Below are 24,315 nucleotides of genomic sequence, written 5' to 3'. Positions count from 1 at the left end.
AGAGGTTGTTTTATTCGTTATATATTTATTTAATGAATCGGCTGATTAATTGGCTAGCTGAAGGTTTGTTTGTGTTTTTTCTGTGCCAAATATTGGCCTAAAAAAAAAATCTTTATTGATATTGTTTTTTTTCGTTGGGATTTTTGAATGGGCTGTAACGGATTAATGGCATTTCCATTCATTTCAATGGGGACAGATAATTTGAGATTTGTTTTCAGTTCTCTACTTATCTTCCCGTGGTAAAGTTGTGCTCCCAAGAACTTTCGTTCTCCTACTTTTACCTCCTACAACACTAGTGTGTTTTTTTGTTTTTTTGTTTTTTTTTTGCTCAGACAGTGCTAGCCGAGTGTCTGCGTGATGGATCGTCCCTATATTCTCTGCTCCCGTGTCTCCTCCAGGCGCTCCACCTCGGAGTATAATTGAAAACGCCCGTCGCTTCCTCAATTTTCTTTTCCGGAGTTCTCCTCCTCGTCCCTACGCACTTCCCTTGCAACAACGCATACTTGTTGTCAGAGTGCGGCGTACTCCAGTCACATGACTTGACTCCAGTCAGACGTGAGTCACCAATTTTAGGACTGACTTCAAACATGAGCAACTTCGGGAATTAGTGCTGAACGATTTTGAAAAATAATTGTAAAATTTTTGCGATTAAATATCCGATTATTATTTTTCCAAATCCTCTTCCTATGTATTTTTTTTTTTTTTACAAGTTTTCTTAAACTCAGCCCGCTGCTGTTTTTGTGCACAAATTGGCAAAGCAGAGGAAAAAAAAATATCTCGGTGATCGACTTTGTCCGCGAGGGGCAAATGACGTCTTGGAGAGAGAGAGAGAGAGAGAGAGAGAGAGAGAGAGGGCTCGTCATCTGTCTTCATTCATCTCAGCGGCGCTCGTGTTAGCGCTCAATTATCCCGCCGCCATTTGTCTCCATCGGACTGGAGAGGATTTTCAAGTGGCGGAAGGGGGCTGAGCGATGGATTCGAAACACAAGCAGACACGTGGAAGTAGAGAGAAATCAAGGAAGAATTGCCGAATACAGTGGTGCCTTGACATATGAGTTTAATTTGATGTGTGACCATGCTTGTAACTCTGAACATTTGTATCTCAAATCATCTTTCCCCATTGAAATGAATGGACATACCATCAGTCCGTTCCAACCTCCTAGGAGTTGTGCTCAGCTCCTCATATTAGTTGTATTAGTAATTTTAAGACGTTCCTCGCAGAGGATAAAGAATGTCAGGTTCGCAAGCAATCTCATCTATCCCTGGGCAGAAACCAGAGTCACGCCACCATGTCCAAAACACCTGTGACTGTTGACAGAGGTTAGCGCTAAGTGAGCAAGTTCATGTTGGAGCAGCGGGCCGAGTTACCGTCCTCTCCGCTGTTTGACAGTGGCGGAAGGAGGAGACGACATCTCCCCCCCGCCCCCCCGCCCCATCCAAACAGGGAAAAGACTCCGTTTCCCCGCGATCAGCAGAGCCGATCGCTTTACACGGGCAGCTAGCGTAGATACTGCAGGTTAGGCGACCTGCCGCAGTCTGCCGGCCGTCATCGTTTCACATTGATTTCCTTTCTGCTGCCAACAGACTCCCTGCGAGCGAGCGAGATGAATAATTCACGGGACGCCGCCGGCTGCATTGGTAAATAAATACTTAACTAATATTGGCCCGCCGCAAACCGCAGGTCTCCGTTTACCGTGACGCCAGCCCGGAGGGCAGACGCGGCGCTCGACATAAATATGACGCGTATAAACAGCCGGAACTGTGGTTAAAATGCAGCTTGTGGAACTGCACTGCATCCCGTTTGGGTCCGTTTCCTTTTCCTCTAAAGGATACTTTAAAAAAAAGGGGTTAAAATGTCTTATTTTTACATTTTAATTAAATTGTATTTAATTTGAAAACAAAGAAAAAAGTACTGTATTTCATTATAAATAATGTAATATTTGAATATTTTTTGCAGCTCCCCGACCCCTACCGTCGACGAATATCTTGACGAATAAACCTTTTCAACATGTGCATAAACCAGCAAAAGCGTTCAACCACTTCAAACATTACTCACTATACAGGAACATGTGGTCAGGGTAGGCAGGGGAGGCAGAGCCTCACTGTCCTCTCCCGTGCATGGGACAAGTAAAAAAACAAAAAATTATTAGTGATTACATTAAATTATATTCAGTTTCAGTTCTCTGGCATGTGCTATATATTAAATTTTCTTTTTCAACCCAATAAAATCAAAATTTTAAGATTTAAAATGAAAAGAGCTGAATACGCTTGGGGCTGACTTCACTTTTGTTGGTAGCTTCTTCTACTTGCGTGTGGCGCAACAGCTAAATGCTGCTCCACCATGTTTGCTTCAAAGTTTGGTCCTCTAATTGTTAGCTTTACTTTAATACTTTTTGGAAAAGCTTTGAAAACGAATGTTTCAATTCAAGTTTGAATTAAAATATAGGCTCATCTTCTATTTTGGATTCGTACTTATTTTATAAGCGGTTAAGAAAATGGATGGATGGATTTAGTGCCGCAGTCATGAATCTTACCGCACGTCACCGTCACTATACCTCCTTGTAAATTGAGAGGAAATTCATAATTCAAGGTACCATTGTACATCAAACCTTTAGCGACTCTCATGTTCAATTCTTTGTTTTTACATAAAATAAAAAAAAGCCACCAAATGAGGCTCTCTGGCTAATAACAGAGTCTGACCCAACAAGTGGCTTTTAAAAACTGCCACAAAGAAACGCAGTGATGCACATTAGCGCGCCCGGAAAAAGTTCCACTTGCATTCAGCAGCCAGACGCGATAATTGCGGGTTGTGAAGGCAGACGGATTGTTGGGAGGGGGGGAAAGAAAAAAAAAAGAAAAAACAAGAGAGGAAGTTGAATGACGGCGCGTTCATTAGCAACAACATATTGTTCTCATCTTGTCGGGCTCGACAAGGCTGCCGTGACGGAGGGTGCCACGCCTCCATTGTTGTTAGCGTTTGATTTAACAGCACGCCATTAACGTGCATTTGATTGGCAGTGGTGGATGTACGCGCTCACAATGTTGAGCAAAAAGTCTGAGCGGACCATTATGCGTCTGGCTTCCCTTTGGATACTTTGACGACAGCGCTTTGAAAACAACATGGCAGCTTTTTGTGGTAACAACCCAAACCCCAGCACAGGAGTCTTCCAGAAATGACCGATTTCCTAAAGCTTAATCCTTGGGCAAGGCTAGGTAGTTTCTAAAATGACTAAAAACCATACTGTGAACGTGATTTTAAAACGTTTAGAAGACCTTAAATAAAGCAACGAGGGGGAAAAAAAGGCATGTTTTAACCTGGATTTAAAAGCATTTACATTCGCAGCACCACGCCTAAATGCTGCTTCACCATGTTTGCTTTAAACTCTCAGACCTAACTTATTTCTCCTTACATCTTTGTCCTTGCCTTTAAACCTAAATCCTTTCCGGTTCCTTCATCACCATCCATCCATCCATCTATCCATCCTTCCATCATCATCTTTTGACAGTGCTGGTTTAATTAATCACTGCCATTGACGGCTATAGACGTAAAAAAAATATATATATATATATATATATATATATATATATATATATATATATACTATTTCTATTAGTTTAACATTTTTTCCCCACTTTTCTTAAAAAGAGTATGAAAACCTAGAAACAAAATATTGTACATTTAGAACAGATATAAAATTTGTGATTAATCGTGAGTTAACTATTGAAGTCATGCTATTAATTACAATTAAAAAATTCAATCGCCTGACATGATTTAAAAAAAAAAAGAAGAAAAGATTAAAAATTAGGGGTGTTTAATCGTAATTAATCGCATGACTTCACTAGTTAACTCATGATTAATCACATTTTATATCTGTTCTAAATGTACAATAAAACAAATCTTTTTGACGTCTATAGCCGTCAATGGCAGTAAATGAGTCAAATTAAGCTCACTCCGCAAAAGTAACAAAGAATTTCGGACTTTTAAAAACTTTTTGGGCAGATTTCTATTTTATTAGTTTTAACTTTTTTTGTGCCATTTGACTGTATGTCATACATTTACTGCAGTCTTTCTACTGCGCGGGTGTACCTAATGAAGTGTCCACTGGGTGTCATTTTGAGCGCGTAATAACACCGCCTTGCGGTTTGCGGGATATCGCTGCGATGAAAATTCATCAGCCTGAAGATGATTAGTCTGATAAATATTACGCCCGACGCGCTCATGTAAACCGAGGAAGTGCTCGCTCGGGTCACCCGACGCTCCGATGTGGCGGAATTATATCGACGTTGACACACCCACCGGGCCCCCGTGCGTGTTTGTATGTGTGTGTGCATGTGTGATTATGGTACGGGGGGGGGGTGAGGGTCCACGCCGCCAGCTTTAGTGTCGATAAAGAGATCTCCGCTTACACGCGCGCCTGTCTTTAACCTTGATGCTGTTCTCTGTGTGTGTGTGTTGCCTCGTCTATTATTTACTACACAGTCTGGTCGTGTGTGTGTGTGTGTCCAACGAGTGCTTCTTGGTAAACAACCACCGCCGATGACACGGGTGACCCTCACATTAAACCGACCCCACTCCAAATTCACCCGCCGTCCTCCCCCACCCCACCCACGAACCGGGATCCGACTGCTCTCTCCTTTCCAATCGATTTGTTTCCAGCCCAGCGCACAACAGCAAATGTTACTTCCTCATAGCTCACTGCGTCTTTGTTTTATTGTGTTTTGGAGTGGCGGTAAAAGTGGGCGGGTGCTAGCATCATTGGCAAAAGTGTGTGTGTGTGTGTGTGTGTTACTGAAAAAACGGGACAGGAATGTGTTTACAACAGTTGACAGATAGCAATATTACATGCATATATTCTTTATCTTCTCCAAAGAACGATTAATATTACGGCCTTTCTAAGGAGCTGAAACTGATCTCATTGTCAATCAAATCGAAACTTCATTGACCTTTTTTTGAAAAATAACTCAAATGATTGCAGATCACGATAGTCGAGTAAAACTTTGTGAGCATGACTGCATTATACTGCCACCCAGTGGTCATTTCACATACACACAATTAATTCATGTTTTCCATTATTAGCATGGTATGTTTTTTTTAGTTTTTTTTTTAAGTACAATATTATAGAGTTGTGTTTTCTATATTGAAAAACATCTTAAAACTTTTGGCTGTGTTTTTAGGGAGACTGAAGCATTTTAATTTCTGTTCATTTCAATGGGGAAAACATTTGAGAGAGTTTCGACATGCACACAAATTGAACTCAAGGAACTTCTGTATACCAAATGAGTAGTGCATATAATAAGGAACCTTATTTCTTTATATTTGCTTTATTCAGCAGGGCGGTGATAAGCATCGAGACATAAGCAATCAAATCAAAAGCTTTTTAAGAAGGTCGACAAGCCAAAGTCGATGCGGATTTATTCGCCAGCGAGCCGTCTGCGATTTCATTTTTCAGCGTGCGCCACATCTTCAACCGGCTTTTTGCATTCAGTCCTCCAAGAAGATGGGCGCGTATTGCTCTGGTGGCGTTTCCATATCCGGTTGTTGGTTCTCACTGGTTAGAGGGGAGAGGAAAAGGGTGAGGATCGTGAATGCGCAAATTGAACGTTTTAAATGGGTCGGGAATTTTGGAGACAGCATATAAGTGATAAGTGTATCGTTTTCTCCACTTTTATAAAAAAAATAATAATAATCCGCATTCCACAGCATTTCTTGCCTAATTTCTACCGGATTTATACTTTGTAGTCACTTTTATGGTTTTGTTGCACTCGATGCGTTTGCATTACAAACAAACATCATTTGCTTACCGGGCAAGTCTCTTTTCCTCACAGGCTTGTTCTTGTTGAGCAGAAAAGATCGGAGAAAAAGAAAATAGAAAGTAGAGTCACGGTATGATGATATGCGTCCAATCGTTTTTTTAAGGATAAACGAGGCTTTTACCTTTCAATTGACGCTTCTTGGCCTTGCCGCCTCCCCGGCGTTTTTTACCCTCGCTGGGCTCTGCCAGGAACATCACCAGCGAAATCACCAGGACGAGCGTGAACAACTTCATCGTGAGAAAAGCAAACTACTACACAAGAAGTCAATAGAACTGATTAGTCTGTTTATAAAAACTCAGCAACTTTCAATCTATGAAAGCAGAACACAGCGCAGCGGATATCAAAAGTCTACACACCCCTGTTCAAATGCCAGCTTTTTGTAATCTAAAAAAGAAAAGAAAAAAAAAAGACGATCAATCATTCCAAAATTTTCCACAAATAATATGCAAATAATGTGGTTGCACAAGTGTGCACACCCTCATAATTAGGATTAATTAATCTCATTCAAACTCATGTTGGGTGTCAGCAGACACCTGCTACGATTTAGCGACTGGGATTAACAACAAATGAATGTCAGATGTTCTAGTAGGCTTTTCCGCCCTGCTTTCTAGGCTTCAATCTATGAAAGCAGAACACAGCGCAGCGGATATCAAAAGTCTACACACCCCTGTTCAAATGCCATCTTTTTGTAATCTAAAAAAAAAAGAAAAAAGACAATCAATCATTCCAAAACTTTTTCCACAAATAATATGCAAATAATGTGGTTGCACAAGTGTGCACACCCTCATAATTAGGATTAGTTAATCTCATTCAAACTCATGTTGGGTGTCAGCAGACACCTGCTACTATTTAGCGACTGGGATTAACAACAAATGAATGTCAGATGTTCTAGTAGGCTTTCCCCCCCCCTGCTTTCTAGGCTAATATTGACAGATTTTTCAAACCGTCGACAATTCCTTCCACATTGTTGATGATTTTAAAAGGCTGAGGCGAATTTTTAATATCACAGAAAGCTGCCATTCATACAAAGGTGTGTCAAGTTTTTATATTCACGCTACATGTGTCTATAAATAGTTTGAGAATGAAATGAGCACTAGTATCAGCCTCAGAGTGAAAACTGTACACAAATAAATATATATTTGAATGGCAGCAAGAGTAGTCGGCAGCATTGTAACAAAGCCACGGTCTACAATTCGTTCATGAATTTTTCCCCTTACCTTCCGACAAAGCGATGAAATGAGACGCGTTCAAGTCGCCGTTGTGATATTTGACTGCTTCCGTCCGTCCCCTTCGTTTAAATGGGCGGCCTTTTTTGTCTTGGCTTCTCTGATCATACTTGGTTAACTGCGCAACGTCCAGCGAAGATCTCGCACCATCGGAAGTTTTTCAGTTCTGCTTGTGGTTTTGTCACGACGATTATCAAACATCAACACATTGACTGCGTTTGCATGCTTGGGAACGGGAAGGTAGAAAAAGGCAAGTTTAGTGACCTGGTGGGAAAGTACAAGCCAAATTCAAATATATTTAATTACAAGAAGATGAAGAACAAAAATGAAAGCCGGCCATTTTACTGTATGAAGTAAGGATATTTGCGTAGTATAACAGTTAGTACATTAAAAATAAATAAACTATTATATAATTAACTAAACAATAATCTGAATTGTTTTTATTGGACATTTATTTTAATCTCTCTCTCTCTCATTCTATTGAAAACTACTGGTGGTGGGAAGTACCAAAGTTCGAGACGGATTGGCGCCTTGAGATACGAGTGAGTTTTTCACCACTCAACTCTGTATGACAAAGTAAACCGATTAATGCCACTCCCAGTTCCAATTTTACTGTCAAACTAAACAAAAGACATCAAGAACCACTTTTTTTCTGCTAGCTTAATGCTAACACCTAATGGGAAATGCCATACACAGGCTAATGAATAGCATCTCTGTGGCAATGTTATACTACATTAAGTAGTGAGTATTTAAATGCAAAGTTTTTTGTGTGTGAGGCTGGAATGTATTAATGGCATTTCCATTCATTTCAATGAGGGGATATTTGATATATTCTATAATATAATATTTGTTTTGACTTGTGAGTGTGGTCATAGAATGAATTGAACTCATTTTTCTTTTTCATATTTGGTTTATTCAGCACGGCAATGAAGACACGAACATTAAAATCAAAGCTTTTCAAACGACGTCAAGCGTGGATCCAAACTCTTTATTTGCCAGTAAGCTGTATGCATTTTCCTTTTGCAGCGTGCATGCGCCATATCTTGCTTGTTGCGTTCAGTCCGCCACGATGATGGGCGCGTATTGATCTGGTGGCATCTGTTGTCGGTTCTCCCTGGTTGGCAAAAGAGGAAGAGGGTGTGAGGATTGTCAATGCGCAAACTGAATGTTTTCATGTTAGAATAAATGAGTTGAGAAATGTGTAGAGACGGTGTTTAAGTGTAAGACGTTTCCATTGATTTGGGAATTTTTAGATTGAAAATGAGGAATTCCATCTTCAGTGTCTGGTCGCTGTTTTTGCAACCGACCTTTTTTTCTCCTGCAGTTTATAAAAATACGAAAAAGACAGAATCAAAAAAAAATTCCGTGGTGAAAGAAGAGTCTTTTTTTTCATTTGTTGGATTTGGGTCCGCAGGCCACTGCTTTCTAAGTTCAGCGAGATGTTTTGTAATTTTATCCTGTATTTACAAAATTTTCAACCACTTTGCATCATTGCAATATCAAAAAGTTTAATTCGTTCAGGACATTCTTGCTGCTATTTGCAATTTTCCAAGAATTATCATTTTTTCACATGGTTGCATATTTTCCGATTAAATCATTCACTGCCAGTGACGGCTATAGACTATTTTTATTAGTTTAAGATTTTTTTCCACTTTTGTTAACAAGAGTATGAAAACCTAGAAAACATTTTTTATTGTACATTTAGAACACTTATAAAAATGTGTGATCAATCTTGAGTTAACTATTGAAGTCATGCAATTGATTACAATTAAAAAAAATGTAATCACTTGATGCGATTTTTAAAAAATAAAAAATAAAAGATTATTTAAAAAATTTGGGGTGTCAGGCGATTTTTTTTTTTATCGTTTTAATCGCAGGACTTCACTAGTTAACTCATGATTAATCACAAATTTTATATCTGTTCTAAATGTACAATAAAAAAAATTATTGTGAACAAAAGTGGGAAAAAAATCTTAAACTAATCGAAATAGTTCAAATGATTTTTTGTCATCCATAGCCGTCAATGGCAGTGAATGAGTTAATGGCATTTTACTTCTTCCGCATTCACACGCAATTTCTACTGAAATAATACTTTATAAATCCTGCAAAAATCCCGTCTATAACACACACCCGTGTATAGTGCGCCCAAACTCGAAATCATCGTTAAAAAGCTGTTTTTTCAAATTCATATTCAAAACTATTCTTTTTTTATTAGTTTTATTTTACAAAAATAAATTGGTGTTCTTGACGGGATTTTACAATATTCTTCTGGGTTTTGCTGCCCTGGATGAGTTTGCATTCCAAACACAAGTCATTTGCTTACCAGGCAAGCCTCTTCTGCTCACGGACTTGTTCACGGTGAGCTAAAAAAAAAAAAAAAAAAAACAGAACAGAGGATACGGTATGATGAAATACATCAAATTGTTTAAAAAATAAACCATGTGTTTACCTCTCCATGCCGAATGTGCTCCTCTGAAGGCCGCCTTGGCGCCTTTCCACAGACTTCTAAAGAAACACTCGCCGGGCTCGGCCATGAGCATCACCAACGACATCACCAGGAACAGCGTCACCAACTTCATCGCCAGGCACTGCTATGCTAGAAATCAATAGAACAGATTAGTCTGTTTGAAGACATTTATATTGTAAGCAAAGCACCTATGCAGTGGATATAAAAAGTCTACACACCCGTGCTCAAATAATGAAAAAAAAAGTTAGGGAAACTTTTTTCATAAGTAACTCATTTGTTCCCAAAAACGTATAAATACGTTCTATTTTAAATATTACCTTGCTCCCAAAGACATATTTATATATATTTTTTTATGTTTTTTTCTGCTGGAGCGTACAGAAGGCTTTGATGCAGCCTCGGAACTGAATAGCAATGGTAGTTGTTACAAAAAACAGGTGGCAGCAGAGTATAAGAGATCAACCAGGGCCATGTTGCAGGAAACTGACCCCCCCCCCCCCGCCCCACAGATTCGTTAATAATGATGAAACTTAGCTATATTCTCATGCTAATTGCTGCAAAACGGAAACAGATAGAAACATAACTTTTTTTTTTCCTGATGAAAGAAGAGACTCTAATCTAATTATTTTTGCTATGTTTTTATAGCAATGGAACACAATATTATGTGGGCCTTGCAAAATCAGTCAAAATCCAGTAAAACAGCCTGGAGCGAAGGGTGTTGCTTCAGAGAAAATGACTGGGAGTAAATGAGTTAATGGGGGGAAAAAAAAGTAAATTAAATAAATACATAGTTCTGTACTCTTTGAACAGCACCGACAATGCTTTGCAGCATTGTAAGAAACCAAAAAATAAAATAACTACTGTCTACGTTTAGTTCCAAAATGTTTTCCTTACCTTCCGACAGCAATCAAATGAGAGACGGTCAAGTCGCCGATATGATGTTTGACTTGCTTCCGTCCGTCCCTTTCGTTTAAATGTCTTTGCTTCTCTGATTATTCCTGGTTAACTGCGCAACGTCCAGCCAATATCTAACACCATCAGGCGGCGTTTTAAGTTCTGCTTGTGGTCACGTCACAACGTTTATCATACATCAACACATTGATGCTTGAGAACCGGAGCGGGAAGGGAAGTCAGATTTAGTAACCCGATGACATTTTGGCCACTTGGTTAAATAAAAATAATTTGGATCACAAAAAGTTTTGGGATTTTAAAACAAACCTTTAAAAATACATTTAGCTCATTTATGTTGTTGTTACAGAGTTACTACATTTAAAAAAAAAAACTAAAATAATTTTAAGGTTTGAACATCAATCTTAACTGTGTTTAATGGGCCTTCACAAAGTTGATATTGGATTAAAATAAAATTTAACCCCCCAAAAAAGAAATATTTTGTAGGTGATAAGTTTCGTTCCATCATCAGTTTTGTCCTAACTATTAATAAACATTTGTGCAAATTTAAACTTTGTTAAATAGTAACATTGGAAAATATAAGCATTTCTGAAGGTAACTTTAAAAAAAATAAAAAATAAATTACTGTATTTAATGGACACATTGCCAAACCCTCCACAATGTAGATATTGAATTAAAATGTATTTGTTTTTTCCCTAAATGTACAATAAATTAAAAAAATCTTGGTTTTCATACTCTTGTTAACAAAAGTGGAGTAATAAAGTAATAAAAAATAAAGTTAAACTAATAGAAATATTTCAAATTAATTTTTTTAAATAAATTGTAATTATTTAAGTAAGTAAGTGCTAATGGAAATGTTTTTTTTATTAACAGTTGTTAAGGGTGACATAAAAAAAAGAAAAATAATCATATTTACTCTGTTGAATGGGTTTACAAATATTGGATTTATATGAATATTTGTTTAAAGGTAATTCTTTCAAAAGTGATCATTATTGTTGAACAGTAATTGAGGTTTCTAGTCAGACTTGATGGTTGACCTTTACCTAATGTAATATAACCAATAAACGACGGTAATGATATGATACATAAAAAATGCACATTACAACAAAAAAACAATTGTATTATAAGTATTTGTAGATTTATTTATTTTTAAAATAGGATTGACCTTTATTCCAATTAAAACAATTTTCTCTCAATTGCAAAAATTCTAGGAATTTTTGCAAGTCAGCCTCTTCATAAGAATATAAACCCCATAAAATTCTCTTTATTCATGCAGATTTCTTAACACCACCTGTCCATAACTTGATTCGATTTTATACTTAAGCTTATGTTTAAATTGGAGAATAAAATAAGAACAAGAGACACAATTGAACCCGGTTATATTGCAGATTTATTTCACATTGCATAAAGCAATACATCACATTGTTGTGTGTTGAGGAGCATTTTCTATGGATCCAAAAAAAAGTAAAAAAAAAAAAAATTACAGAAAGCAACAGCAATGTAGTGCAAGCAAACCGCCTCAGTTGAAAGCGGGCTGCTCAGGCACAAATTCCACGGAACGCTTGTTCAGCTCCTCTTGCTCTTCAAAGCCGCGGTTCCTGTGGATCAAACTGGACACGACGACGCCAAAATTACAACCCATCATTCAAATCAAACAACAGTCAAAAGAAAAGTCGCCTTACTTGTGGATCAGCTTTCCGGCTAGTGAATGAAAAACAACAATTGTTATTAGATCAATTTGAGCTTCTGTCACATAAGATGTTAAAAATGATAAGTAATAATGAAATTACCATGAACCAAGCCGTGAAAAATGAGTCCCAGAAAACACTCTCCGGGCTGCGCCATCAGCACCACGAGGAGCACGACCAGAAACGCCGCAGTCCACTTCATCCTACGCCAGGCAAAAACATACTTCGCTTTCCTGCCCAGACACTTTTTCAAATATGCATTTGCTCACCTTCCCGCCAAAAGATCGCTTCTTGTATGACCAGGTTCTTCTCTGTTGTGCTTGCCGCTTTGCTCGCGACGCCTCTTTTTATACGCGCACTTCGATACTTATTGAAAGCTGCCGGTAGAGGGAAGTAACACAATTCTATACGGTGGCGCCTTGAGATGCGAGTGAGCCCGAGTTGCGAGGTTCTGACCATACAAGCGGGCGACTCGACACGTCCCAAAATCGTTTTGTTTGGAATGTGGCGATGCAAAGTCATCTTCTATCTTGGCCAGCATCTTATCGCCTTCCACTTCTCTCGTCGCTAAGAGGAACTTCACGGTGAGAAACGTTCGAGAGAAAAAAGAAGTCTTTGCTCTTTTTGGTCTTGATGACAATCCAGACTATATTTTATGATATATATATATATATATTAGGGGTGCTAGAAAAAATCGATTCTGCAATATATCGCGATATTACAGCGCGCAATTCTCGAATCGATTTTTAAACATCAATTTTTTTTTTATGGGAACATCTTACAAAACGTCTTGCTTAGGGTTGGGATTCTCACATTAAGCATGGACGAATGTTATGTTAATGGAACATTAAGCCTCCATGTTTTTATTTCAGTGCTGTTCCAACACAAAACAGACCGCAACCTGTTTGTTGAATGCAGTGGCTCAGTTATGAGCCTGAATTTGCAGATGAATGAATACATTTTCATGCAAATCTTGCCGTGTGCATGTACAAGTTTACTGATTTAGTATTTTTTAAATTTGAGTTAAAAAAAAATAAATAAATCGAATCAAATCGTGACCTATGAATCGTGATGCAAATCGAATTGCCAGGTACTAGGCAATTCACACCCCTAATATATATATATATATATATATATATTTTTTTTTATATATTTTTTTTAATTGCTATTGTTGCAGTAAAGTCGATTTTTAACGGCATGTTCACATCCGCGGCGCCACACGTAAAAAAAATCTCTCTTGAACTTGAAAGTTTGGAAGGGCTCAGCTCAAATCCGTTTGGCGCTTTGATGAGTTCTTTTCTCTTCTCGCCTTTCCCCCCGAACTTGTTTGATTTGCGCGAGAGCGAGACATCCCCCCGGTCTTTGCGTGATCTCGCCGCGATCCCTACAAAGAGGACCGGCGCGTCCGGCGGCTATAACGACGTTGCTCTCAGGTTGGCTCCGACTGAATTCCACTGATCTTCTCAATTCCAGGAATCCACCAGAATGGGCCTTGAAATTGAAACAATACGCGAGAATGGCGAGAATGGCAAAATATGAGAATGCTTTGACATAATGGTGAATATTAAACATAGATTAAGTTGCTGTATGTCTTTTTTTTACTGAATATCGTCTACCGCCATTGTCAGGCGGGATTGAGTAATAACCACCAGGGCGTTAAATGAACTCACAGGTTTCCCAGGTAATCTCTTCTGTTCTTCCTACTTCAGACTCGAGTGCGCTCGTTTGTTATTATCTTCCGACATCACACAAAACAAATGCAGCCTTGGCTTTCTCGCCGTTTTCTGAACAAAGGACCCGCCGAGACCCCTGCCGGCTTTGGCCTAATACTCACTTGAAAGCCGCGATCGGATCTCTGCTTAAAACCTCGGCGAGTGTAAACGCGGGCTCTCGTCCTCGCCTGGATTAGTGCCACTGTTCCAACATGCTTCTCAAAAGGCGGAGGGAAATCAGTATGCGACATTTGCGCCGCGAGCGGCCGACTATTTTGTACGTGTGCGAAATGCTCCAGAATTCATGCAGCCAGCAAAAAATTCCGACTGTGAGCTATGGTGTTTGATTTGATTTCTTTATTCTAGTTTATTGGTCTAGATGCATTGTCTCTTTAAAACAACACGAAAATAGATTTTTTTTTTGTGTTTAAGTAGCTTTAAGACGGGCTGATTATTTAATTTACCGTGATTTTCAAAAGACAAGGTTTCAATAACTGCTAATAGTGGCTGTCACCGATAATGAGTGCTTCTTTTCTTCTTTGAGCGGACGACGGGACATCCAAGCAGAGCACAATTATTTTTTTCTCCTCGCGGACTTGAGTAAATAATTGCATCCAATTAACTTTTTTTCTCCTTCTTGTTGAGCAGTTCCATATGAAAGAGGAGGAGGGAGGGAGCAAGACGAAAGATACTTTTTTGCCCTGAATAATTTGCATCGTCCTAAAAAAAAAAAAAAAAGTGCCAGTGGGTACTAGTTAGCCCACAGGACAACATGAATAGCCCTAAAAATAGCTCGCCAGTGGTGGGACACTGGGAATGAAAACAGAAGAAGAATCATAGGGTGGAATTCATTTATTCGTTAAGGTCTAAAAAATGTAAATTAATCGGATAATTAATCAGTTATCAGAATTTTACTTTTACTTTACCAAATATCGGCCCTACTTTTATCATTTCACCGCTAGGCCATGCATTTCAAAGCTTTCGGCTAATAACACGTTATAGTCCTTAAAGGACGTTGCCGTGCCAACTTTTGTCTCGTGAAGGTGGCGTGCGCGGCTGCTTTCATTCTTCTGTTGACTTTGAAAGAGACACCACAACAGCAACAACAAAAAAAGGGAACAGAAATCACACGCACACACACGCACGCACACACACGCACACACACGCACACGCACACGCACGCACACATACCACAAGTCAGACAATCATTTCTTGGAAATAGGAGGGCTGAAATTAGGCTGGAGGTGTGAGGAATGGATTCACTATGGCGGGAGGGTGAGGGGGGTGAGGGGGATTTGGTAGATTGGGAGGGGGGGGGCTGCTGGCTCAGGCTTTTAATACACTGCCTCAAAACACACGCACGCACGCCGGCGCTCTCCCTCATCATGGCCGTAGCGGCTAAAAGATGAAGAATCCACGAGTGTAAGACTTGTGACTCTTTAATCAACGGTGTGTTGTTGTTGTTGTTGTTGTTGTTTTGCACTTGGGCTGCAGTCGTCAAGTAACACATTGCAGCACTGCAGACCTCCGATCAAGTCGACTCCTGCCCTGTATGAACCCTAATGGCTTCAAATGGCTAAAAAACGACTAAAAGACGAGTCCGTGTTGGGATTCTAGGCACGCCGTCGGGCAGACAAACAAGACCGTGGCGGGAATATACCAAATATGAAAGCAAATATCGTATCCGGTTTAAAATCACAAATAACAATAGACGCATCCAGAGTCCGGCACAATCACACGATCGGATTCTCGGCACCCTCGGGCAGACAAACAAAACCTACTGATCTTTTAGTGATTAGTATTTTCCTAAAAGTAAGGATACTATAAGGTTTGGAATACAAAGCGACAAAAGAAGCAATTCAGACTCTACGCATGCTCGGGCATGACTTATATCCTATCTTTTAGGGTTTTCTTTTGGTTTTACTTTTCTTTTTTTTTTTTTAAAGAACCGTTTTGAATAAAATACGAAAAAATGGACACATTGATTTTTTGTGACAATAATACAGTATGTTCTATGCAGCCCCACTAGTCTAAATGCGGCATTCTGATTCATATTACATTTGTGGAATATGAGTTATGAAGCAAAATCCAGCTGTTTTAATCTTCCTCAATGGGCGGCCATTTTGCCACTTGCTGTTGACTGAACAACCAATCACAGCTCAGCTTCGGAAAACAGGTGAGCTGGGATTGGCAGTTGCCTGAGCCCCGAGCAACTGTGATGTCGACAGCAAGTGGCAAAATGGCCGCCCCCTAAGATGGATAAAAACAGCTGGATTTTGCTTCATAACTCATATTCCACAATAATATGAATCAGAATGTCATGTTTTTGACTAGTGAGGTCACATATAACATATTATTGTCAAGAAATGTTTAAAGTTGACTTCCCCTTTAACAGTCACAGGCCACGTTTCGAAACCGCTTAAAGCCCGGAGAAAGCAAACTCTATAGAAAACGCGGAAACAAATCGTTGTTCGCATCCGGAGAGAAATATCCTCTCGCAGATGTGAGCGAGCGCGGCGAGAGGTTGACGGGCGTATTGATTTTGACGCGGCGACTGCGATCCTCTCGTCTCGACGGGAGCTTGTCTACGCCAGAGCTGCGGGAAGCTTGTGAAGAGGCCGCCCACCACCTGGCCTGCAGAATGTTCCGCTCGTTCCCTGGCGGACGGCGGGCATATCAAAGCCTGTGACACACTCACTCACACACACACACACACAATGTATGTACTGTATATGTAGAGTTGGCTAACGCCTCAGGCTAGTTGATGTAATTTTTCACTTGCTGTTGTCCTTGAACACTTGAGAGCATCCTCCTGGAGATGCACAACACAATTCATATGAAAACAGTCACTATCTTAACACAATGTTCGCATCCCAAAATTAATTTTTTTACCTTTCACTCTTCCGCCTTTCTCTCTGTTACTTGCACACACTCATAGCTGACAACGAGGCACTCTAAAGCTGCCATGCCAGCACAAAGGCCCTGTCCACATGCTGACTGTACGGTCCATTTTTTTTCCTTTCATACCTTTCATTCCTATGCTTTCTCCATGACGTTCCCTCACTCAGGGCTGACAACGAGGCGCTCTAAAGCAGCCATGTCAGTGGAAAATGTAAAGAAAAAATACATTTTCAGAGTGCAGTCATAGCTAGTTAGATAGCTCCATGTCGCAATTGTGAAGGATAATCCTTAAAGGGATACTTGACTCATTGAGCCATTTTCAGTAGTAAAAAGTTAATATTTTGTCCAGAATGTATTTGATAACTTCATTATTTTTCTTGTACAATTAATACCTTTAAAATCTAATAAACCATACCATGACAGGTGATGTCATCTTCAGCCGACAGCAAGTGGAAAAATAACGAAATGATCACATTCATTCTGGACAAAATATTAACTTTTTACTGCTGAAAATGACTCAATGAGTCAAGTATCCCTTTAATGGTGTTCAACTTTTTAGAGTGGGGTAAGGGGCAATTGAGACTCACGTTTTAGCCACGCCCGCAAAAAAATCTAAATCTGGAAAACTGAAATGAAAAAAAAGTTTAACATTATATCTCCTCAACTGAGTCCGAGATCGTTCTCTTCATCTTTGCAAAACATGAATTCACTCAACAAGGTTTTGAAATGGAAAAGGACAAACGATGTGTCCGGCGACACCTTCAGACTCCAGGCGCGCTCGGGCAGCCAATAATGGCCCCTCCCCAGGCCCGGGGGGGAGCAAAAAAAATTGTTTTTTTTTGTTTTTGTCTCAACGTGGTTTGCCGCTAACGAGAGGGGAGTGACGGAGAGGTCCTAGTTCAATTATGTTCACCCCAACAGCTTCAATTAGGCATGAGAGTGGCAAAATCAATAGGAGGACTGATGACGTCTCTCGCTTTTCATTCCTCACCCGTGGAAACGACACGTCCGGCGGCGACGCGCACGCACACACAATCTCACATTGGACAAACAAACACGCGCACGGGGCTGATATTCATCACTCTGCGGCCAAACGACAGCGACGCCGTCGATCCGACGCCTCCGGCTTTCGCCATCTCTGTTTCCTGTTCATCAATAATGAATTACGCTCGTCACCGCAATATGCACCTCGCTGCATTTGTCATTTTTCTGACGTGTTTTTTTTAAAAAAAAAATTATTATTACACCCGCCTGTTGTTTCTTGCACGACAGGGTGAAAATCTCGCCGTCATTTGGAAATGTCAACATGACGCCTACCAAAAGTGTGCTGAGGAAGAAAAAAAAAAAAAAAAAAACTGTTGCTTTATAGTTCATCACTTTGAGGGGATTTCAGACGAGCGCGTCCCTGAAAGTTCACATCTGATTGGTTAACAGAGGAAAGCTTTTAGATGTTTTGTGTGAGAGGCTATTGGGGAGGGAAAAATAACTTTATTTATTTATTTATTTATTAAGGTTAAGGACATGGACACAAAAGTCTTCCATTAAATGATCAATTTCCGGAAGACCGTCATGTTGAAAATTTCTTATCCCCGACTGGGAAAAGTGCGTTGGAATGCTGCTATATGTCAACATTGGTGCAGTATTTGCCAAACTAATAGAAATATTGTTGCATCTTTTAGTCATTGATACAGTAATTTCATAATAATTCAATAAAATTTAGTTACACTTAAAAAATGTACTGTACTGTAAAAAACGAGTGTGATTGATTTGTGTTGGTCATTTTTTTTCTGCCACTAGACGGCATAATTGCATTTGTAAGACATTGGTGACAGCTCAGTGCATTTTTCTTTCACATTAAGAGCTATCTAATCTTTAACATGAAGTCACGTGTGAACTTCTGCACATTTTAAAAATTGTAATATAGCAACTTGATCCCAGTCTCCACAAACACATGCTTTATTATTACATTTATTACTGCAAAAATTTTGAGGTCGACGTCGTGTCTGCTGCGATGCGACTAGACATGTTTTGGCGGTCATTAATCGCGGGTTTAAAAAAATGAGTGGCATTAAATGAACTTTAATTTAACTCGAAATTAACACACTCATTTTGACACCCCTAATTTATACATTAAGTACAGCTACAGGTGGATTTTTTTTTCCTGAAACGTCAAATACACATAAAGCCATCTCTGATTAAAATTTGCTGTTGATCAGTGTAATCGATAAGAAAATTGATTCCAAAAATAATTCAATTGTGACAATTGTTGCGCTGGATTCTAAGCACTGGTGTCGTTTCTTCTTCTTTTTTTTTTTTTTACGTGGCACAGATAATAAATGGATGATTTCAAACACTGACATATGACAAAGCAAATAACACAACCTCCTTACACACTTCAAATCAGCCACATCATCTTTCCTCTTCCCCTTTCATCGGCCTATCAACAAATTGCACCTTCACTGTACCATCAGTGTGATGACACGCAGTTGAGCGCAAAACTAATTTCCTCATTATTAATATCCGCTGAGAAATGGAGCAAAATGTCAAAAAAGCGACATCAATTGTTTTTTTTGTTTTTTTAGTGCGGCATGTTTTCCTTTGACGGGTCCATTTGCGGGGCTCGTCTTGCAAACTGCACAAACGAGCAAACTTTTCAGCCCTGTGAGCTCTTTAATGAACACGGGTTGTTTGTTTTTCGGCCCCCTTGTGTATGATTAGGTGTGTGCTTATCTCAAGTAATTCGTCGACACAAAACAATTACACCTGGAAGGGACCAATAGCCACTGCTTGTAGGACAAAGCTTCAACTTGCGTGCTTGTGTGTGTGTGTGTGTGTGTGTGTGTGTGTGTCTGCACTTCCTGTTTGCAGTAATTACAAAAAATGTGATGCCATTTATAGTGTACACAGCTTGCCGCCATTAGAAGGATCATTATTGGACGTCTGGCTGCAGTCACGCGCTTTAAGTAAACATTTAGATGAAAGGAAATGCTGCATTTTTTTTTGCGGGTCAATAAAAAGCATTAAAAGTCAAGAAATGGATGTTGCTAAAATTAAGGCCATTAATGGCATTAAGAATTATATATATATATATATGTATTTGTGACTGGTGACTAATTGTAATTTACAATGAACAAAATGGCCTGGATTCCATGAGTTGAAAAGAAAAATTTAGTGTTCCTGTCACCAATGTCCAACATGAAACACTAATGCCCCATAGTGGCAGAAAATGACCTCAACACAAATCTATGACTCAATACTTCACACTCTCTTTAACCGTAACTGTTAAAAATGACTGTATCAATGAACTGAAAGACACAACCACATTTGGGCGTTACATTGATTTTACGTTGCATTTAAAAAACAAAAAACAAAGATTCAATTAGTTTTAATGATACCTGCAGAAACCCCGTGATGACACTTCAATGGGGAAAAATGATTCAACATAAAAGGTCATGGTAAAAATTTAACTTGTATCTCATCATCATCATCTCATCCCCTCCATAAATTCTGTTGCGTGTGTCAGGACTTCATGCTTTTCAATGTGCAATGATAGTACTGCAGTGATAAATGAAATACGACTAGCAGATACGACTGATTTCTTTTTAGGCATATGCAAAACAATAAAAAAAACGGTTCATCCACCCATGCGTATGTTTCTGGAAATTAAAAGATTTTAATTGACCCGCGGGAGCTAATCGACGTCTTTGATCGCACTGGGGGGGCTTGCGTTCGTCTGTCAGCATGTCCCCTCAAAGCGACCTTGAGGTGACGCGTTGGATGCCTGACATCTTATTTTTGAGCTTTTCTCTTTCTGCATCACACGCAAACACACACACACACACACACACACACACACACACACACACACACACACACGCACACACACACACACACAAACATGCAGGTGTCTGCCGGTGAGGTTGTGGGGACAGTTGATCCCCAGACAGATTAGGTGGCAATCTGAAATCTCCCCAGGCCAACCCTGGCATCATACGCACACACACACAAAGTGTGCGCACACGCACACGCACGTATATATTCAATGTAAAGTCACACAAAGTGTTGTTGAAAAGTGACTTTGAGGAGCCGACTGGCGTAAATGATTGATCTTGTTTTTTCAGTGAATGGTAAAATGATGCATTAATTGACTTGCTGGATTCATTTTATATTATTTGCAACAGTGGTTTAATTTTTTGGGCTTTTTTTTGGGGTGCAATTTCCAATATCATATTATATTACTTCTGTGATAATTTATTTAATTCCAACTGGAATTGTATCTTTTTTATATATATATATATATAAAATAAAATAAATAGAAATAAAGCAAATTACAGAAATAAATATATCAAAATCAGTTTTTTGTGCTAAAATTTATTGTAAAAATTAATAGAATTGTTTACATTATTTTTATATCATCATGTTTTCTTCTCATGTTTGTGAAGGTTCGACTACCAGGAGCTGCTCCACAACTCCACCTTCTGCCTGGTGCCGCGGGGCCGACGCCTCGGCTCCTTCCGCTTCCTGGAGGCGCTGCAGGTGCACTCTTCATTCTTTGCTTGCTGCCATAATTGTTCAAAAGCAATTGGGTCATGATTAAATCCACACTTGAGGGGAAAAAAACATACTGAAATCTGCTGCAAAGAGGTTGCAGGAATTTCTGGCAAGTAGTCGCCTTTTCTACATGTGGCAACAATTTGCTGTACGGCTGTCAGGACAAAAGTCAAGCAGCTCTATATTGCAATTGCAATCTATAAAGAAATAGAGGCAACTACTGTCAATTTTTTTCAAAAAAGGAGTGTGGAGCTAGCATATTGGCTACTAGCCATGTCCTACACTTGCCAACAATCTCCTGTACAGATTGCAGAGCAAACTGCAAATACAGTTTGCCTTTTAAAGAGCAAAATCATATTTTGTTTAAAAAAAAAAAACTTGGGGAAAAATACAAGCTTTGTGCTGTGCTGATTGGCTGGCCCTTGTTTTGGGGGGTGTGGCTTAGTGAAAGATGGCATGACAGATGGAAATTAGTGGAAGAAGTATTTGAACAGTCACCTTGGGAATTCAAGAAAACTTCCTCCCAACAGTAATCACTCCGAAGCCACTCGAGAGGATGAAAGCGGTCCCTGGCGGTTCCTCTTCCTCAAACGTCTCCTCCATTGTCAATCCCGCGGGATTTTTATTCCCCCAACTCTGACGCGTCTTTTTATAGAACCTTGTCATTATTTCCTCTTTTGAAGGAGGGAAAAAAAAAAAAACACATGCAAAGCGTGTACGTGTTGTCTCCTGGCAGGCGGCGTGCATCCCCGTCATCCTGAGCAACGGCTGGGAGCTTCCCTTCTCCGAGGTCATCGACTGGAGGAAGGCGGCCGTGCTCGGCGACGAGAGGCTGCTACTGCAGGTGAGCGTGATCGGCATTTTCACGTCGTTCGAAAGGATGACTTGAAGGGAGTTGGCAAAGTTTCATGTCAACCTAAAACGGTGTGTAACCACATAGCTTTGAAGTCTACTTAGCATAATGCTAATAAACATTTCAAAGTAGCATAGAATGGCTAACGAGTAGCATTAGGTTTTCAACGACAACAAAAAAAGTTTGAAGACAATGTGTTTAAATTTTTTTATTCTAGAGGTGGCAAAAAATATCTACTACACACCAAGGTTATTTTAGTTAATTTGTACAAATGAGTCACTGTAACACAATTAAGCAATAATAAATGTGATTAAAAAATATATATATTTATGTATTTGTGGGGACTGGTGACTTGATGTAATTGACATTGAATAAAATGGCCCGGAGAAGAAAGAAAGAAGAATGTACTCTTCCTGTCACTAACGTCTAACATGAAAACCTAATGCCACCTAGTGGCACAAAAATAAAATGACTACCACACAAATCTGACTCAATGTTTCACACTCCTTTTAACTGTTTCAAATAACTATGAATTACTTACTATAAAATTACTGTTTCAGGGAACTAAAATATTACAACCACATTTGTATTTGGTAACCATATTTGTCCACTGAGTGTGGAAAACTTGAAATAATATTTTGTTGTGCATTTCGAACCGATATAACATCCAATTAATCGCAAATTAACTATGGAAATCATGCAATTAATTATGATTAAAAATTGTCATCGACTGACAACCCTAATATATAAACAATATACACATTCATGTACATATATGTATGTATATGTGCACATGTGTACAGTATGATGTGGGCGTTAAATTAGTTACAAGAATTAAATTAGGTTTGCCAATACCTGCAGAAAACCCGTTAATGAAAACGAACAATTTTTTTTAAAACTAATATGTAACGTCATAAAAACTAAACTAAAATGAAGCATTTTTGACTAAAAGTAAAACTTTTAAAAAAAACTAACCAACCTATTCTGAAAACTAATTAAATGAAACAATAAATGAAAATTACCAAATCATTTGGACGTCGTTCAAAAAAAGAAAGAAAAAAGTCCAGGACGGTTCTCTTCTGCAAGGTCAACAATTAGCTACCTTGCGTTCTCAAAACGACGCCCACGGGTGCTGGAAGCATTCCAACTGACATTCCTAGTGCAGTGTGGTGAAATGTCAGCACCCTCAGGTCCGGATCCTCTTGGGCCGTACACCGAAATGCTCCAAATCTGAGCTGCGTGTAACAAAAACTTTTGACGACTACTTTTACAAACATCATCCAAGATGGCCGACGCGGACGTTTGGGAATTTTCCATTTATCAGGCGGACGACAGCCGGGACGCTCGCTCGGTTGTGGTTCCACTCGCAGCCAGGAAGTGTTGTCATGGATTAAAACGGATTATTCTGCAATTGGATCACCTTCTGTCGCCTTTAATTAGCACCGCGGGGCGGAGTGTGTTGATATTTACTTTTACAGGATTGCGGCAGGGAGGAGAAAACACACCTGTGCTTCACTTGTGTGTGTGTGTGTGTGTGTATGATCAAAAATTGTTTTGATTTTGGCTGGTTTAGACTGATATTTAGAAGCTAATTAGCTCATAGCTAGCTAGTAGCTAGCTAGAAAATAAACCCCGATTGGTTTTGATTTAAAAGCAATTGGAACCATTTAAAACATTTGAATTATATTCAATCGGATTCATCGAATCCTCTCGCCTCATCATAACCCACCTCGCAGCTAGCTAGCGAGCTAATTAGCCGCTGAATATCATCTTGGTGCAACAAGCAGCTGAATGTGACGTCAATGGGAGGGAGGAGAAAACACACCTGTGCTTCACTTGTGTGTGTGTGTATGATCAAAAATTGTTTTGATTTTGGCTGGTTTAGACTGATATTCAGAAGCTAATTAGCTCATAGCTAGCTAGTAGCTAGCTAGAAAATAAACCCCGATTGGTTTTGATTTAAAAGCAATTGGAGCCATTTAAACATTTGAATTATATTTTTGTTTTTGGGAATTTGGAGTTTTGAATGATTTAAGATCAAAATCAATCCGATTCCTTGAATCCTCTCGCCTCATCATAAGCCACCTCGCAGCTAGCTAGCGAGCTAATTAGCCGCTGAATATCATCTTGGTGCAACAAGCAGCTGAATGTGACGTCAATGCCGTTTTGTGCCACATCTCGCGGCAGTTTGTGCCGC

The 24,315-nt window shown here is 39.4% G+C and overlaps 3 protein-coding genes and 1 long non-coding RNA gene across 11 annotated transcripts in view; 1 reads left to right on the top strand and 3 right to left on the bottom strand.

Moving 5' to 3' along the window:
- Positions 1–24,315, top strand: part of LOC144039319 (exostosin-1) — a 64,096-nt gene that overhangs the window by 24,016 nt on the left and 15,765 nt on the right. For both annotated transcript variants that reach the window (XM_077552531.1, XM_077552530.1), the window contains exons 4-5: positions 21,157–21,250; positions 22,002–22,109. In XM_077552531.1, the coding sequence (XP_077408657.1) occupies positions 21,157–21,250; positions 22,002–22,109 (202 nt within the window). The remainder of the gene's footprint in view (positions 1–21,156; positions 21,251–22,001; positions 22,110–24,315) is intronic.
- On the bottom strand, positions 5,302–7,147 carry LOC144039324 (uncharacterized). Of its 6 annotated transcripts, none has more exons than XR_013289411.1 (6): positions 7,032–7,063; positions 6,480–6,507; positions 6,171–6,198; positions 5,936–6,062; positions 5,803–5,833; positions 5,302–5,549 (listed from the first exon to the last, which is right to left on the bottom strand). It is a non-coding gene; the product is annotated as an uncharacterized LOC144039324 (long non-coding RNA). The 6 variants fall into 6 exon arrangements; XR_013289408.1 differs by having other exon boundaries at positions 5,936–6,065; positions 7,032–7,046; XR_013289407.1 differs by lacking the exon at positions 6,480–6,507 and having other exon boundaries at positions 5,936–6,065; positions 7,032–7,103.
- On the bottom strand, positions 7,988–10,525 carry LOC144039322 (pleurocidin-like peptide WF3). Of its 2 annotated transcripts, none has more exons than XM_077552538.1 (4): positions 10,399–10,525; positions 9,490–9,636; positions 9,364–9,403; positions 7,988–8,154 (listed from the first exon to the last, which is right to left on the bottom strand). In XM_077552538.1, exons 2-4 carry the CDS (start codon positions 9,617–9,619, stop codon positions 8,097–8,099), a joined length of 228 nt encoding a protein of 75 aa, XP_077408664.1. In that variant the 5' UTR covers positions 9,620–9,636; positions 10,399–10,525; the 3' UTR covers positions 7,988–8,096. The 2 variants fall into 2 exon arrangements, with proteins under 2 accessions (XP_077408664.1, XP_077408665.1); XM_077552539.1 differs by having other exon boundaries at positions 9,490–9,631; positions 10,399–10,466.
- LOC144039323 (pleurocidin-like peptide WF3) lies at positions 11,786–12,523 on the bottom strand. Its single transcript, XM_077552540.1, has 4 exons — positions 12,371–12,523; positions 12,204–12,304; positions 12,096–12,114; positions 11,786–12,023 (listed from the first exon to the last, which is right to left on the bottom strand). Exons 2-4 carry the CDS (start codon positions 12,301–12,303, stop codon positions 11,933–11,935), a joined length of 210 nt encoding a protein of 69 aa, XP_077408666.1. The 5' UTR covers position 12,304; positions 12,371–12,523; the 3' UTR covers positions 11,786–11,932.

The sequence above is a fragment of the Vanacampus margaritifer genome, chromosome 19, assembly GCF_051991255.1.
Source record: "Vanacampus margaritifer isolate UIUO_Vmar chromosome 19, RoL_Vmar_1.0, whole genome shotgun sequence".
Classification (NCBI taxonomy): domain Eukaryota; kingdom Metazoa; phylum Chordata; class Actinopteri; order Syngnathiformes; family Syngnathidae; genus Vanacampus; species Vanacampus margaritifer.
The sequence above is the reverse complement of the archived record's forward strand: the minus strand, read 5'-3'. Positions and strand labels throughout refer to the sequence as shown.

What these genes read in the sequence shown, in the direction of transcription:
- LOC144039322 (XM_077552538.1), bottom strand. Translation starts at nt 9,619, where the DNA reads ATGAAGTTGGTGACGCTGTTCCTGGTGATGTCGTTGGTGATGCTCATG. An exon ending in AGCACATTCGGCATGGAGAG is followed by an intron (nt 9,404 to 9,489) that starts GTAAACACATGG and finishes TTTTTTTTTTAG; the next exon opens with CTCACCGTGAACAAGTCCGT. An exon ending in GAGCAGAAGAGGCTTGCCTG is followed by an intron (nt 8,155 to 9,363) that starts GTAAGCAAATGA and finishes TTTGCCAACCAG; the next exon opens with GGAGAACCGACAACAGATGC.
- LOC144039323 (XM_077552540.1), bottom strand. Translation starts at nt 12,303, where the DNA reads ATGAAGTGGACTGCGGCGTTTCTGGTCGTGCTCCTCGTGGTGCTGATG.